The sequence below is a fragment of the Rhinopithecus roxellana genome, chromosome 16, assembly GCF_007565055.1.
Source record: "Rhinopithecus roxellana isolate Shanxi Qingling chromosome 16, ASM756505v1, whole genome shotgun sequence".
Taxonomy (NCBI): domain Eukaryota; kingdom Metazoa; phylum Chordata; class Mammalia; order Primates; family Cercopithecidae; genus Rhinopithecus; species Rhinopithecus roxellana.
Genome location: NC_044564.1, coordinates 27,618,705 through 27,636,731, shown reverse-complemented (window position 1 = coordinate 27,636,731; position 18,027 = coordinate 27,618,705). Strand labels below are relative to the sequence as shown.

General features: G+C 42.4%; 1 protein-coding gene across 1 annotated transcript in view; it reads left to right on the top strand.

Moving 5' to 3' along the window:
* Positions 1-15,606, top strand: part of BRINP1 (BMP/retinoic acid inducible neural specific 1) — a 66,703-nt gene extending 51,097 nt beyond the window's left edge. The window contains exon 4 of the mRNA XM_030919881.1: positions 14,011-15,606. Coding sequence (XP_030775741.1) covers positions 14,011-15,151 — 1,141 coding nt within the window. The 3' untranslated portion in view covers positions 15,152-15,606. The remainder of the gene's footprint in view (positions 1-14,010) is intronic.
* Positions 15,607-18,027: the final 2,421 nt, after the last annotated feature.

Below are 18,027 nucleotides of genomic sequence, written 5' to 3'. Positions count from 1 at the left end.
TCTTTTTAATTTATTCAATTTTTAAATTCCCCCTTTAGTGGGTTATTTTAAAAGACTTATTTTCAAGTCCAGAATTTCTTTCTTTTACTTGATGTAGTCAGCTATTGAAGATCTTAATTGTGTTTTTTAATTCATTCATTGAATTATTCAGCTTTAAGATTTCTCTTTGGTTCTTTTTAATGATATCTTTTTAATGATATCTTTTTGTTGAATTTCTCTCAGATCATGAAGTTTTATTAATTTTATTGAATTACCTGTCGACATTCCCTTGTATCTCAATGAGTTTTGCTTTTAAAGATCATTGTCTTGAATTCCTTTTTAGTCAATTCACAATTTCCATTTTGGAGGACTTGTTATTGGATAATTATTTTGTTCTTTTGGTGGTGTCATGTTTCCTTGTTTTTTCATGTTCCTTGTGTCCTCATGTTTATATCTGTGCATTTAGTGGACAATCACCATTTATAATTTTATAGAGTAGCTCTCATAGTAAAAGACATTCCTCTGCAGGTGAATTCTATAGTGTCAGTTGGGTAAGGTGCATTAATTCTGATTCTGGGTGGGTGCACTGGTTGTAGCCATCATGCAACTTCTTCAGTTATAATCAATGTCAGAAATTTCTGTAAATACCTTAATAGCCTAGTCTACAAGACTTTGTGGCAGTGGTGGTGATAAGGTAGATTGTTAAGGTTATTGGCAATAAGGGCTTCAGGGATTCTGTTGTTCTCATTTTTTCCCACAGTGCGAAGACTTAGCTGAATTGAATTCCTTTTGGAGTTGGGTATAATATAGGTAACAGGCAGCCACAGTGGCGCTGTTTTCAAGGACACAGGTGCTTCGAGTGGCAATGGAACTGGGGTCCTATGATCAGTGTCTTGTTGAATACTGTGGCCCATGTGACATGGGTGCAGGTTTACTTTCTTAGCTTTCGCACCAAGCAGAGGATTGCGATTCCAAGGCACTTCAGTAGCTCAGGCCCAGATGGCAGGGATGTAACAGTGACTCTGATCCTGCATATTGGGACACAGCACTGGTATGCTGTAGGGACGAAGGGGTGTTCCAGAGGCTCAGGCTCTGGGGAGCAGGATACAACTGCAATTTGGTTTGGAGAGCCAACAGGGCACAAAGAAAACTTGGGCATCGGGAGAGAGGGTACTGCTTAGTGGTGACTCTGGACCCTGGAATGGTGGGACATAGCAGCTACCCAAATCCTGTGAGGCTGGGTGTATAAAAGCAAGAACCAAGAATGGCAAGGCATGGCTATGGCTTGGGCTCTAGGGTTCAAATAGCAGTGCAATGTTGGCTTTACTATGCATTGGACGTAGGGCCCCTCAGTCGTGCATACTCCAGAGGGCTGATCCAGATCTAGAGAATTGGGGTGCTGCAGCAGTTTGACATAGTGGACAAGGTGATACAGATCAGCCATGGCTGTGCTTCCCTGGGGGTCAGGTACCATGTGGACTCAAGCACCAGGGTTGTGGCTGCTCCCTGGGCCAAAGCTCCATTTACCTGAGACTAGGTGGTTCAGGGTCTAAGTGTGCAAGGCTGCTTTGCCAGCTTAGGCGTGGCTTTTCTGCTGGGCTGGAGCACCTGGTCTCCAAGGGGTAGAACACCACCAGGGCTTAGACACTGAGGTCATGGCTGCTTGCATGTGTCAAAGCTTCAGTTTCCTGGGGCCAGGGTACAGGTTGATTCAGGCATCCAGAAAGTGAGGCCTCTCTCCTGACTTGGGTGTGGCTTCTCTCCTGGGCCAGAGTACCTGGTCGTGGAGGGGCAGGGTGCCAAACTGCAGCTGTTCCCTGGCCAAAGCTTCATTTCCCTGGGGCTGGGGCAACAGACTGGTTTAGGCACTGAGGGGACACAGCTGCCTTACCTTCCCAGACATAGTTTCTCCACTGGGACAGACTGCCTATTCCTCAGGGGGCAGGGCACTGCCTGGGCTTGGGTGCCAGGGTCACAGCTGCTCCACTGAGCCTAGGGTGTGACCCTGGCATCTGAGCCCATGCAGTGCCCTGGGCTCGGGTGCCAGGAGCAGGGCACAGCAACAAATGAAATGGGGGAGATGGAGTGCCTCCCAGGCCGCTTGTTCCCCATGGATAAGGAACTGCAGCAGCTTGGCTGGGGAATGGAGCATTACTGTGTATGATCGTAGTGCAATGATGTCAGTGCCTCAGGGATGGAGAAGTGCAGTGGCTACTGGCCACTAGAGAAAAACACACTCTAGCAGGGGCTCTGGTTTCAAAATGTCACAGTGCAGTAACATGTCGAATAAAAGGGTTGGGGGTAGGATACAACATGGGCTTCTTTTCTGGAGTAGTACAGCCGTGCAAACTCCAGGCAGTTCCCTAAACTGGGCTCAGGGCCCATGAAAACTTTTCCCTGCAAGGAGAGGGTTCACCTGGTTCTGAGCTAATCCAGACTGGGGAGAGGAGGTAGCAGAGACAAGATGTTTTGTTTCCTTCTCTATAGAGTCATCCTGCTTTTCTGTGCCTCACAGGGTTTTCACCACCCCCTCACTGTACTTCAGTGCTGTCCATTAGTCACTTTGGTCAAAATTTAGTTGTTTGTTCCTTGTTTTGGTCCTTTTATGTGTTGGGGAACAAGTGTTAGCCACCTCTAGTCAGTCATCTTGCTGACCACAAGCCTGTGATACATTTTATTACAAAGGGGAATGTACTCTTCAGAGATGTTGTGAGGAAATATTTTGTAATGCAAGATTGTCCTTTAAAATCTAGTCAATCAAGATTGTTGTTTAGTGGATTTATCTTAAGGTTTCAGCCCCTGTCTAGGTGCATATTTTGTTGTTGTGTGTTGTCATTGTTCTTGTTATTGTTTTCTTGGTCTTCTTGAAAGCTGGTTTAAGTGGGGGCAAATGTCCCATAAAATACTATTATTCTATTATTTGGAGAGGTATATAGATACTGTGGGTACTGAACGAGGGAAGGGGAGGGATCCTACCAGTTGGTGGGTATTCCAGTTATGACATAATCCCCAATGTGCATTCTACAACTGGGGAACTACCACAGGAAGTATCCACTGATTCACTGTGAGATGGACCTGAGCTAAAACTGCATTCATCACCTGACTTCTGAAAACTCTTATTCTGACTGATAGACCACAGTGATATTTTGCATCTCCTGGAATTAATGTCAGTTTAGAGCCAGTGTGCAAAAGTCTTTGGAAAGCATTTTTATTTCCTTTTCTCACTCAGTACAGTCACCCGGGTAAGATGTTATAGGCCTCTTTAGAGAAGGCTGGGAGGAAGATAAACGGTATAAATTTTGGGAAGTGTGCAGCTCCTTCCTCAAGAGGAATATTCTGGTTCTGGGCTTCCAGGTACTACTTGTGTGACCGCAAGCAGGTTACTTAATGTCCCTGGACTCTATTTCTCATCTGCCACAGGGACCAGGCCTTGCCTAAGTGTTATTTAGCTTTAAGGTTCTGGAACTGTCACTATAAACTCACAGGCAACTCCCCCCAGGAGAGGTTGCTACTTTGATAGCCCCTGGCTACTGATTTTTGTGTGCATGCCTATGTGGAGTGGAGAGCAGGGGGTACAATTTGAGCATCCAAGACTTAATCTGAGTGTATATTAAATTGTCCTATAAATAAGAGGCACAAGCCCACAGGTGAATTCAGGCTAGCTCAGGGCATCTGGCTGTTGATCACAAGTGCTTAAAAGTGTCCTTCTAACTATGTGGCAATGAAGCTTTTAGCTGAGAATATCTTTGAAACTTTTTTTCTATTTATGGGCAGAAAAAAAAAAGGTAGTGAGGTGCAAAATGATGGCAACCGAGAGTGTACAGTCTAGGTGAGGAGCAGGGAGATGTGTGGCAGTGGCTGAGCTTCGCTGCGAGCGCTGTCCTGGGTTTATTTAAGACAACACTAGTAGGAATCTCTCCATTTTCATCCATGCTTGTCATTCTGCATTTGTAGCAAGTAGGGCAATTGACTCACTTGGCTGACGCAAGGCAAGAAACTAAGCATCTCCAGTTCCTTTCTGTTGTTTTTGGTTTTTTTCTTTCTTTCTTTTTCCCCCCCTGTGGCTGGGAAGTAGCTTCCTGTTTGGAATAGAATCTGTAAGCTCGGGGGATTTAGTCAAAAATAGACATAAGTCTTATAATTTCTATGGATAGCTCTTTTTAATCCTCTGTCAGAGCCGTCACCCAATTCTCCTGCCTGCCTCCACCCTCCAAGTCCTGCCAACAAACTCACGCATGGGTGAGTTTTAGTCCCAGTGATGTGACAAGTCACTAGTGACCATCAGGAAGTTACTTCTCTTCTCTGAGCCTCAGTTTTTTTGTATCTTAAAAATGAAATTTTAATGATATGAATGAAATGATACTCTCTCAAGGCAGCCTGGGACACAGATAAATTGTGAGGATCAAAATTAGAGAACAAACAGAAGAGCTTTAGAAAGTTTGAAAGTGATATGAAAATGTCATGTTTTTCTGCCTTATTAACATCATTCTGATTGTTTTAAAGGACAGTCTTTTCAGTAAATGTTTTACTAAAGTATTACGTACATACAGAAAGTGGAAACCACATAAATGTGCAGGAAGATGAATCTTTACAAAGTGAATTCACACATATGACCAGCACCAGATCAAAAACTAAGGCATTCTCTGCACTGTACAGCCCCCCTGTGTCTTCTTCTAAGCCTTACCAACCTTCTCCCCAAGGGAATTATTTTTTCCACTGCTTCATCCAGTGTAGGTCAGTTTTGCTTTATATATGAAATGAACTCTTTGTGTCTAGTTTCTTTCACCTTTTCCTCTTTCTATGAGATATTCCTCCATTTTGTTTTGTTTTGTGTAGTTGTGGCTCATTCATTCTCAAAAATATTTTATTGTGTGTGTAGAATTCTTTTCTACTGCTCATAGTCATTTGACTAGTTTGGCATTATTCCAAATAGTACTGTAATCTTACACATGTCTTTATATATGCTTTTTGGTTGAGTGCATATTAGGCATGGAATTGCTGGGATGTACTGTATTCCTATGTTCAACTTAGTGGATACTTTAATGCATACTTCCAGTTTTCTGAATTTGTTGAAGCAAGTTTTGTTCCTAGCAGTAGCCTAGGAGAGTTTCAGTTGTTCCACAACCTTGATGACTTAGTACTTACCTTCTTTTTAATTTTATATTCTAATTTTATTTTGCCATCCTGCTGAGTAATATATCATTGCTAGTTTAATTTGCATTTTTCTGATAGTGAATGAAGTGGAGATTCATTGCATATTGACCTTTTGAATATTCTTTTTGATGAAGTGCCTGTCCATATCATTTGCCTGTTTTCCCTTTTGGTTATCTGAATTTTCCTCACTGATTTGTAGTTGTTTATGTATTATCTTAGTCTGTTCAGGCTGCTATAATGAAATACCAAAGACTGGGTAGCATATAAGTAGCATAAATTTATTTCTCACAGCTCTGAAGGTTGGGAAGTCCGAGATCAAGGCACTGGTAGATTTGCTGTCTGGTAAGGGTTTTGGGTTCACCTTCTAACTGTGTCTTCACTTGTTGGAAGAGACAAGGAGTCTCTCTTATGTCTCATTTATGAGAACACTAATTCCACTCATGAGAGCTCCACTTTCATGACCTAATTAGTTCCCAAAGGCACCACCTTCTAGTATCATTACCTTGGAAATTGAAATTTCAACATACAAATTTGGGGGAGGGGATACACAAACTTTCAAACCTTAGCACGTCTTATACATACAATCTCTTGTTGGCTAGAGGCATTGCAAATATATTCTGTCATTGAAAGTTGTCTTTTCATTCTATGGTATCTTTTGATGAATCTGTTTTAATTTTTGTATAGTCCTGTTATTCAATTATCTTCTTTTGTGGTGAGCACTTTTAAGAAATCTTTGCCTACTGTCATAAAGATGCTCCCCTATATTTTCTCCTAAAAGTTGTTTTGTTGCTGTTGTTGTTTTCCTTTTTTTCATTTAGATCTGCAAACTATCTGTTTTGATTTAGGAGTACAGAGGAAGTTAAGTGTCAAGATTTATGTTGTTTAATATGGATATTCAACTGATCCAGCAGCATTTGTTGAATTCTTTCCCACTCTGAGTTTTTAAATCTATAATTACTGATTTCAAAGGGATCATTTACTATGTGAGCTCAAGAGAAACATAGTTTGTTTGCATGAGAGACAGTGTGTACCTAATATATGTTAGAAACTTAATGCACATCATCTTATCTGAGCCTTGGAACAACCTTGCAAGCATTGTATTATTATTATTCCATTCTGTAGTTGAGAAAACTGAAGCTTAGAAAGGACAAGCAATTAACTCAAGGTTAAATAATGAGTAGCAGAGCTATGACTCAATTTTTTTTATTATTATTATTTTTGGATTCCAAAGCTCATGTTAGCTCTTTCTTCTTCAAGTATGTTGGTGACAGCATTCATTAGAACTATGGAGACTGAATAACCAATGAGTTGAAGATATTAGGCTATAATCAACTCAGCTGTTTTAGTAACCAAGAGGAATAATTTTACTGAAGACATTTATAAAGCATAGTTTTTCCTTGCCCTCAGTAACAATCATGGTTAGTAATGGTCAGTCATTACTTCTTTTCACTGGAAGTCTCTCTAGATCTTTGCATATTCCACCCTAGCTCTTAAGACAAAGTGAAAAGTAAATATTACCTTCCCCATTTGACAGATAAGAATATTGAAGGTCAAAGAGGCCAGGTGACTTATTTAATAAGCAAGGCCAAATATCCAAATATCCAAATAGCAAGGTCAAATAGGGGTAGAGAAGGGCCCAGCACTTATTTAATTACTTCCTCACCTATGATCACCCCTTCCCACTGCCAAGATCATAGATCTAGATGACCATTATTGTACTTCAGGGTTAAGGCCCATTAGACCCTGGGTAGCCCCCTCATATTTCATAGCTTTTTGGTTGGAGTCTGTTATTATCCAGTCTAACTACTGCTCAAGAAGAATAAACCACTCTTATAGCCCTCCACCAGGGAGTTTCCTGCTGTTTTTAGCCTTTCTGTCACCGTTGAGAGGCTCCGGGCGCCTTCCTTCACTTGTCTTCCACACATTCATGCCCCAAAGCAAAATGCTGAATTTGAATATGCAGCTGATGTTGCCTGTCACCTCCTTCCCAGACACAGAACTGTGTAATTGCAAAACTTGTTTCATAATCCTCCTCAATTAAACTCCTGACAACCTAATTTTAAAGACCCTATTGGATTTTTTACATTGATGCTCTTCTCCTTCTTCCTTCTTCCCTCTTCCTCTGCGCTCTCTAGTAAGACGTATATTACCTTTACTCCACAATTGAAAATTAGAAAATAGCTTCAGCATGACAAGGGGCTATAACATTTTCTTTTGGTATTTCTTCCTTATTATTATGAGCTACTCAAGGAGGCTGTGACACCATGTGAAGAACTGAGAGAAAGAAAAACATGTTATTAAAGCAATGTTAGAAACTCAAAGAGGGTAATGATTAAAAGCTAAATATTTATCGGGGAAAAATAGTGAACAGAGTGAGTCTGATGGCCAGTTATAATTCATACTAGCACATCCATACTATTTCTGAGGCTCCTTTCAGTGGAATCTCAAGCATTCTGACACCATTGAGTTGATGTATTCATCTCTTATAAATACCACTTCTTTAACACACACACACACACACACACACACACAGTCACACACAGCACAACTAAAGAACAGTGCATCATCAGAAACATAAAAAAAAACAGCTGTTTGTCTTCTCACTTTAGTCTGTGGTCTGTGGAATATACGTTTTGTGAAGTCACAGAATTACTCAGACACCCAATACAATGTCAAAGAAATGCCAAGGAGAAAGCAAAAGGCATAAATAAAAGAATAATGCAGAACTCCAATTTCATTTTTTTCATTTCCTCTGTACTTTTAAATACACACTCCTGGTAGGCAAATGGGAGTTATGGATTATAGCTATCTATTTTAACCTAGATCTGTTTTTCTTCCTCTCTCCTTGGCACTCGATTTGTATGATCTCCCTTAAAATGCCACTGGCCCCACACTGTATTCCCATCTTAGGCAAAACCTCCAATTAAAATCAGCAGGGAGTTTGCTTGAATTAGGAACCCCAGCCTGAGCTCCCCATCCAGGGGGTTCTGAAAGGGAGATGTGTACCTTTGAAAGCACTGATGGAAAGCCCTGGGTGGTGGAGGCTGTCCTCGAAATGACGAGCGAATCCATGCTGTGTCGCCAGGAGACCTGTCAGGTTGCCAGAAATTCCTGGCGGAGGCAAAGACAGAGCCTGCAGGGGGTCAGCTGAGGTGTTTCCATGGTCCAGAGCCTCTTTCTCCTCCAGTCGGGGGTTTAGAGGGCAGGGAATAGAGAGCATGGGCATTGAGGGAGTATTGGGTTTGGATCCAGGAATCCTGAACTTTGCTCTGCTACTCCCATGCTGTGTGACCAAGGTGAGTCACAGTCTCTCTGTGGCCTTCAATGCCCTGATCATTGGGATAAAAATCACAATGGAATCCTATCTCATGGGGCTGATGTGAGAATAAAGGGGTAACTGCCACAATGTAGAAAACACTTAAGAAACACTGATTTTTTTCGACCTCAGCAACCAAGTCTCTGAGTTCAGGCCTGAACATGAGAAAGACGAGGATTTCCAAGGTTTCTTCTTGAAGGTTCCCTGCTTCTAATGGTCAAAACTGCTTTATTCAGAGCCAGTGTGAGTACCTATCAATCAGGCTCCAGGGTTTTCCTGTTTAGAAATGAAAATTCAGCTTTCTTCTTTCTCCTACTTCCTCCTTCCTTCTCTCCTCTCAGCCCCCTATCAGAATGAATTGAAATCCCATCCAACAGAAAGATGCTGATTTGGATGTATTGCATCTCAGCTTTGGCTGCAGATGGAAGATGCTTTGGATCCTTAGGGACAGAGTAAAGCACTTTAAAACCTGCTCCTCCCTGCCTCACACTGACTGGCTTTCAGTGAGGCTGTGTCAGCCTTTGTGAGACCCTCCCTTCTGGAGCAGCCTATTAAGCTGCTTCTCTGTTGCCAGGGTTGAGGCAGGCTGTCATCAACTAGCCTGGGAAATGGTATATGTAGATCTCAGTCCCTCCTATCCCTGATCCCCAGCGTCTCCCTGTGCACTTGTCGGGAGCCCCAATTATCTGTGAGTGGAGGAGAGGGACCCTGGCAGATCCAGAGGAAGCAAGGAATGTGATAATAGGCCCTTCACAGGTGTAAACTTTCAGTATTTTTCCATTATTTCAATATATTTCTTTTTTTGTGTCTTGCTTTCTTCTTATTGCTCACCTTATCATTATAATTTTACATTATGATACCTAGAAGAAAGTGCACTGATGCCAGAGGTAGAGAGTTTGGTATTTGAATGTGGGAAGTACCTTTGTGATCTCAGACAAGTTATCTCACTTCTCAAGGACTCATTTTTCTTTGTCTGTAATATGGAGGTGGTTTCATGTGCTATTCAGGGAGACAGTATGAAGAGCCTCCAGCACTATGCCTGGTATACAGTGAGAACTCAATAGTTGTAAGTCACAGATGCCCTCAGCTGGTTTAGGGCACTGCCTGCAATTGAACCTTGCAGAGTTTATGACTATCCATGATAACTACTGAGAGAACTGGCTGGAGATGGAGAAGGTATAGGAGATTGATTTGATTGAGGCTTTTTCCTCATTATTGCAATTTGCTTGTATTCAAAAGAAACACACACACATACAGACACACACACACACAATGAAATAAGCTTTTTTTGGTTCTAATCTAAAAATGAAATATTGAAAAGCAAAAGAAAGTTTGTTGACCTTGGGGATCAGGACTCACTGGTAACATTGCTTTACCTCTCTGCCCCCACTGTCTCTGCAATTGGCCTCTCTAGAAAAGGAGAAGAATGGACAACTAGCCCACCCTCAAGTGGCCCATCTAATAGTTGAATTAGGACCCCCCAGCCTGGGCTCTTCCCCATATCTGTGAGTTAACACAGATGATGCCTTGGCTGCGTCTCTGTTTCTATCCGACCCACTCTAATTTCACTCCATCTCATCTTCCCTGTCCAGTGTCTCCTCCATAGCCTGTCTCTGCTCATTTGCTCCACATTTCCCCACCATCTCCAACACCAAGTCCTTTTCTCCACTTATCACCCTTCCCCACTCTCCACCTTTCCCCTCTGTTTTCTTTCCTCTTTCCCTCAGCCTCGTGCTCCCTGCTCCCCGTGAACACCACCTGCTTTCTAAGTCCTCTTGCTGTATCATTAATGCCTTCTTTGATACAGCCCACAACTTCATGATTATTCTGAGGTCAGGAGATGCAGGTGCCATGCAGCTCGCGAATGTATCTCAGAGGCCCTCTGTCCCCAATTCCTCCTGCCTGACAGGGCTGGAATCCTAATTTGCCATTAGCCCCGTTGCTTATTGCAGCATCACCAGGAACTTTCATCTTTTTATTTCCCTCACCGAGGATTCTGAGAGTTCAGCTACAATGAAGCATTGATTCAAGGAGTGGGGGCTGTGGTCCTTACAAAGGGTCCCAATGATGAGACACGAGAAAGGGGGCGCTCTACGGGGTTATAGAATGCCTTGCAGATGGGAACAGAGGAACTCTAAATGGGGTACTGTCCTGTCACTTGGAGAGGGAGTGACAGGGGCAAGTGTAGGCCATGTGAAAGAGGCATTTTGAAATGACACTCTCGTCAGATGGAACCACGCAATCAGGGCCGTGTGGAGGGCCCCTGCAGCTCACAAAAATATCAGATGACTCATACCCAATATTCAGTCAATGTTCTGGTTTGGGAGGTGGGAGCCACAGAGCTCATTATTATTCTAGCTCCGTTTCCTGAAGGCTGGGCCTGCTGCTGTTCTCCAGGCTGTAATAGGATTGGTCTCACGAAGCAGAAACTGGGGAGGCCTGGAGCTGTGTGGGTGGATGGTACGGAAAACGAATACTGCAGTCCTGAGGGGAGACGGAGAAGTTTGTTTTTCCTTTTTTAAATGAAAACTAACAAGAAAAATATGAATATTCTTTATGCATTCATTCATCAAACATTGATTCACTCAGCAAGTATTTGTAGAGCCAGGCCCTGGGCTAGGTGCTCGGAGAAGGAGGGACCTCTCCTCTCCAGCCTAAGAGCCTGGAGGAGAAACTGACAAAGAAACGAGGGGTTTCAATACAGTGTTTTTGATACTGTCAGGGAGGTTTTATCGCCAGGGCCGGGTAGTTCTGTGGATTTGAAAAGGAGAGGGTTTCAAGGAGCCCACTAATTATTCCGCCATTTTCTCCCAACTGATAAGCAACTCATTGAAAGCAAAGCATGCTGGGAAGCCATTTCAACAGTATCCATTTTCAAATGGATATAACAAAATGGTTTTCCTCAAACTCCAAAGCGATAGTGAAATCCCTGAGAGTGTCTCAATACCTTCAAAGGAAGAGCTTATTCTCTGGGATAAGAGTACTTTTTATTATTACCTTTTCCATAATTGCTCTGTGCCAGGCTCTTTTAAGCACTTTAAATATATTATCTCACTGAATCCTCTCACCAGCTGCCTAAGATGAGCTTTATTATCCTCATTTTAGATATTGATACTGAGGCTTAAAGAGATGAAGTGACTCGATCCTGGTTATAGAATGCAGCTTTGAACTCAGCTCTGCTTGGGCCAACAACCATGCTTCTCAACATTAGGCTCTACTGCCTAATTAGGCTCTTGGTGTTTGTGGTTTGGGGATTGTGGCTCATCAGTGGAAGTGATAGAATAGATGGATTGTTAGCATTTCCTACCACAGAGAGTACAATGCAAATTAGCTTCTGTTTCTACTTTTATAAAATGGAGATCAGGAACCACTGAGAACATCATTATCATCATCATCATCATCATCACCATCACCATCACCATCACCATCACCATCTCCACAGCACACGACAGCCTGAAGAAGAGTGCTCTTGACTCTCGCTTGACCAACAATGCAAACAGCCACAGCTGTGAGCCAGGAGACTACTCTCTGATTGTTTGACTCTGAGTCCATCCTTTCACCTCTGAGCTTCCATTGCCATGTCTATGAAATATTGCTGACAGTCCCTTTGCAGGAATAACAACTGCTAACTTTTATTGAGCTCTTAATAAATACCAAGTTTGAGGCTAAGCCTTCACATAAAAATTCATATAATCCTCACATAGCTCTGTGTGGTAGGAATGATTAGGAAGGTGAAGAAAACTGTCCAGCATTACCTCAGCTTGCAGGTGGAGAAGTCGGGATTTTGAGCTGTGTCTGACTGACCTCAAGTCCCAAGGTATTTTTAGGGTGTTGCTGTGAGGCTCAAGCAAGAAAATGGGAGTGAATATACCCTGTGCAGGGTAAAAAGTGCTAGACACACAAGGGATTATTGGTAGCATGGAAGACAGCCAAAGGGTGACTTGCAAAGGAAAAAAGGAAAGATGAGAGGCCTTTAAGCTGACTGCCTTGCATATTTGTTCGTCCTCTGATGCTGCTTCTTATCTGATGGAATATCTGTCTTCATTAGAACGTTTCAGTGGCTGAAATCAGGTTATAGACTTTGGTATCATTTATAGTGTTGAGGGCCTGTGAGGAGGGGCCCAGAGGCTGCAATAGAAATGCAACTGAATGGAGAGTTTGGAGCTCTGGAAAAATGCAGGGAAATAACCCCTTTCTTTTCTTTTCTTTTCTTTCTTTCTTTCTTTCTTTCTTTCTTTCTTTCTTTCTTTCTTTCTTTCTTTCTTTCTTTCTTTCTTTCTTTCTTTCTTTCTTTTTTTTTTTTATTATACTTTAAGTTCTGAGATACATGAGCAGAATGTGCAGATTTGTTACATAGGTATACATGTGCCATGGTGGTTTGCTGCACCCATCAACCCGTCATCTACATTAGGTATTTCTCCTAATGCTATCCCTCCCCTAACTCCCCAACCCCCAACAGGCCCCGGTGTGTGATGTTCCCCTCCCCGTGTCCATGTGTTCTCATTGTTCAACTCCCACTTATTAGTGAGAACATGCAGTGTTTCGTATTCTGTTCTTACATTAGTTTGCTGAGTATGATGGTTTCCAGCTTCATCCATGTCCATGCAAAGGACATGAACTCATCCATTTTTATGGGTGCATAGTATTCCATGGTGTATATGTGCCACATTTTCTTTATCCAGTCTATCATTAATGGGCATTTGTGTTGGTTCCAAGTCTTTGCTATTGTGAACAGTGCTGCAATAAATATATGTGTACATGTGTCTTTATAGTAGAATGATTTATAATCCTTTGGGTATATACCCAGTAATGGGATTGCTGGGTCAAATGATATTTCTGGTTCTAGATCCTTGAGGAATCGTCACACTGTCTTCCACAATGGTTGAACTAACTTATACTCCCACCAACATTGTAAAAGTGTTCCTGTTTCTCCACACCCTCTCCAGCATCTGTTGGGAAATAACCCCTTTCCAACATGTTCTGAAAAACCACCATGAGAATCATGTAAGACCATCAGTAGGGAAGCACTACATGATTTCTAGAGTATGATAAAATATAATTTGTTTTTGTTGAAGTTGTTAGATGTTACACACCCTCATGGGACAAATCAGTAATGGGGGTTGAAACATGTGGTTTCAGTTAAACAAAATAATCCCTAAGGTCTTTTTCATTGCTGATTGTTTACAATATGTTGTCATCCAGAAGGGGTATTTGAGTCTAGACACTTTCATTTCCTGAATCACACTTCTTTGGGACTAGTGTATAACGGAATCACAGAACTGGAAGGACCCCAAAGAACATTTACTCCACTCTGTTCACTTTGCAGATGAGGACATCGAACATTAGGAAGGTAAAGTACCAGGTCATGCAGCTGGTTTGTGGCCTTATGAGGAGCTACAATGTAGTTCTTACGTTTATATTCGATGCCCTTGCTATTGTTGCTGCTCTGTCCAGTCCTTTCATCCTTTGGGCAGCTCCAGTTCGCATTATCAGTTGGATAACTGTAACTCACAGACCCACTCATGGTGGTTAACCTTCTCCATTTTTCCTCTATTTCCCAGGACAATTCAGCAGTGGCTTGCAAGGGTCCAGTCGCTCCTCTACTGTAATGAGAATGGGTTTTGGGGAACCTTCCTGGAGAGCCAGCGGAGCTGCGTGTGCCACGGCAGCACCACGCTGTGCCAGCGCCCCATCCCCTGCGTGATAGGCGGGAACAACAGCTGCGCCATGTGCAGCCTGGCCAACATCTCCCTCTGTGGCTCCTGCAACAAGGGCTACAAGCTGTACCGAGGCCGCTGCGAACCACAGAACGTGGACTCGGAGCGCAGCGAGCAGTTCATCAGCTTTGAGACCGACCTGGACTTCCAGGACCTGGAGCTGAAGTACCTGCTGCAGAAGATGGACTCGCGCCTCTACGTCCACACCACCTTCATCAGCAACGAGATCCGCCTCGACACCTTCTTTGACCCTCGGTGGCGCAAGCGCATGTCCCTCACTCTCAAGAGCAACAAGAACCGCATGGACTTCATCCACATGGTGATCGGCATGTCCATGCGCATCTGCCAGATGCGCAACAGCAGCCTGGACCCCATGTTCTTTGTCTATGTCAACCCTTTTAGCGGGAGCCATTCAGAGGGCTGGAACATGCCCTTCGGGGAATTTGGCTACCCACGCTGGGAGAAGATCCGTCTCCAAAACAGCCAGTGCTACAACTGGACTCTTTTGCTGGGCAATCGGTGGAAAACATTTTTCGAGACGGTCCACATCTACCTACGTAGTCGGACTCGGCTACCTACCCTACTGCGAAATGAGACTGGCCAGGGCCCCGTGGACCTGTCCGATCCCTCCAAGAGGCAGTTCTACATCAAGATCTCGGATGTGCAGGTGTTCGGGTATAGCCTGAGGTTCAACGCGGACCTCCTGCGCAGCGCGGTGCAGCAGGTCAACCAGTCCTACACACAGGGAGGCCAGTTCTATTCCTCTTCGTCGGTGATGCTCCTCTTGTTGGATATTCGGGACCGAATTAATCGCCTGGCCCCTCCTGTGGCCCCGGGGAAACCCCAGCTGGACTTGTTCTCCTGTATGCTGAAACACCGCCTGAAACTGACCAACAGTGAGATCATCAGGGTGAACCACGCCTTGGACCTGTACAACACGGAGATCCTCAAACAGTCGGACCAGATGACAGCCAAACTCTGCTAACCCGGGACTCCTTGCCATCGACTTTCCCTGTTGTTGTGCACACACAACAGAACAAAATGAAGCAAAACAAAACAAAACAAAAAAACCCACAAAAATTTGTAAAATGTAATTAATATTCAAAGAAAAGGAGAAAAATCTTCATTTGTTGGAAATGAAAACGTTCTAGCAACTGTATAAAACCGTTGGGCATGTTTGTTATTTCTATACTCTGTCATGAAGAAGGGTCTCAGCCTTTTTTGGAGCATTGAGGGAGTTGCTTCTTAGGCCTCAGGTGCTGTATTGAGGGGGGAGAAAGGAGAAAGCATATGCAATGAATTGTAAAGATCTCTGCTGTGCAGGTGCTAAGATTAAACACTAAAAAGAAAGAGAGATATATGTAATGTACAACTGACACTGCCATTTTTCCTTTTTGGAGGAAATGGACATAGATAAAGAAGATATTTCTTCGGTTAAGATTTCTTCCCTCTTTATGCTTAATTCCGTGTGTGTGTGTGTGTGTGTGTGTGTGTGTGTGTGTGTGTGTTTTCTCTTCTTTTTGACTCTTTCTCACACAGGGGTGGGGATACAGTGACACTGCAATCTTATCCATAGGGCATCTTTCATTCTGAATACACTAAAACTAATGGAAGCTGGCCAGTAGGTGGGATTACGAAGGGGTCCATTCACATAATCACAGGACAATAAGTAGTTTTGGATATCAGCTCATCAAACTCCTTAGTTTGAGAAATAGGCTCAGAGAGGAATGACATGCCCATCATTATACCTAGAGTTACTGCCTGAATGAGGGCTTGAACCTCACTTTCTGACTCCCTTGGCAATGCACCTTCTTCCAAATTACACTGGCTGCTTTTGTATTTTCTCCTTCAACGTAGTTGCCAAGGGATTATTTTTTTTCGGTCTGAGGTTGTTTAGAGAGAGAGAGAGAATGTGTGTGTGTGTGTGTGTGCTTGAAGAAATTTCTCCCCTCCTGCTTTCTAAGAAAAAAAAAAAAAAAATTGTTAGATTTCCCAGAAATTCTTTCTATATTAAAGGTAAAGTTTTAGTTTAAATAAAATCAGTGACCAAAAAACAGGGTAAGTTTTAGTATTGCGTTGGTTTGCCAGACAGACTTCCCTAAGAAATATATATATATATATATATATCTGTCTCCTTTGATAATACACATGCGCATCTACCACCTACACCCACTCCCCTTCCCCACACACAGAAATATAAACACTGCCGCTTCCTTGGCATCTGTGAAATGGTGAGAGGCCTTATGAGGGTTAAATTAGGATGATAGACTAAGAAAGACAGCTTTAACTTGGGGGTTACATCAGTTTGAAAGACTAACAAAGACAGCTCATTTGAAAGTAGTTCTGTAAAGGATTTGATCAGACATCACTTCTTAGTCTCCAGAAACTCTGAGTTCATCTTTTTGTTAAGGTGGTACTTGCAAGAGGTGCTTCCTGAGCACCTGGATCCTCGTTTCTGCATTGGCAGAGAAATGCAGAATCACAAAATTTCAAGGTTGGAAGAGAAAATAGAAATACTGTGATCTAAACTTCTTCCAGTGCAAATCTCTTCATCATTGGGAAATCACCACTATTCACTGACTAGATCATACCAGGGACAGGCAGCTAGCTAATTAGCTGTGTCTTCCACTTTCTTTGAATTATTAACATTATTTCATGGAAGAAGAGTAATAGCTCCCATTCCAGCTTGTGTTATAGACCAGATCTAATTGGAATATCCTTCCATACTTTGACCAGCTTTGCATACTTTCACCCACTGGCTCCAGTTCTGCAATGTGCATTTCCTTCTTATGGTAATGTCCTCCTAGGTAAAATACAAAGACCTATCTCAGAGGTTATTGAAGTCTGTGTTAGCAGGACACAAAGTGAAGACCATCCCTAGTGTAGCTTATTTTAAGATGAAATAATAGGAGGGTTTCAATGCATAGAGGCAAAGAATTATCTACTTTGTCTAAGTGTGTCTGGGAAGAAGATTTTTTTTTTTTAAGAATGGTAAATTCCAACTTTAATATTTCAGTTTTTAGTATGAATTAGCATATGTTCTATACCAACTTTCAGAGTGTGGCATGCACCTTACACTGACATAGGTATTTAGCCTCAGATTTTGAGAAAGTTCAATGCTCGTTTAGGTTGAAAATCCTTTATGCCAGAGGTCACATCACAGCTTATCCATCAAGCATGAAATTTACAAGAAGGCCAGTCAATGAGGAAACATTTCTTAAACACCTAACAGGTGAATGGGACATGTCAGAAATACATAGATTTGAAAGGAAATCATTCATATTTTTGTGCCAGTCATACACTAATGAAAAAGACAGACACATAAACCAATTTAAGAAACAATAGTAATTATAGTTTACCATGATCAGTGCTTTCATGCAGTCAGGCACACAGAGGGGAACACTGAAGGAGGTATTAACTCTTTGTGGGGTTGGAAAAGCCTTTCGATAAAGGACTTCCTCATTCTAAGTGTTGAAAAATGATCAGGAGTTGGGCAAGTAGAAAAGAATAGAGTGACCAAAGGAACAGTGGATGCAAAAACAATTATAAAGTATAAATATGCATTGCATATTATATATATATAAAGTATAAATATGCATTGCATATTTAAGGGTCAGTTCCAATAGTGATTTTAACAGGTGTTACTTGAAATAGTAAACCTACCAAAGAGAGTGAGGATTTTGACTCTATATGAGAAGTGGAAACAATTATCCATAATCTTTACCATTTAAAGAATGAATTTAAGACTGATGGTTCCTCAGTTCCCTCCCTTTCTTTTCTCCTTCATCTATACCTTCCAGGCACTTCCAAAGACTCCTAATGTAAAAATCCCTTGTATTTACACTGCACTTTACAGATTGC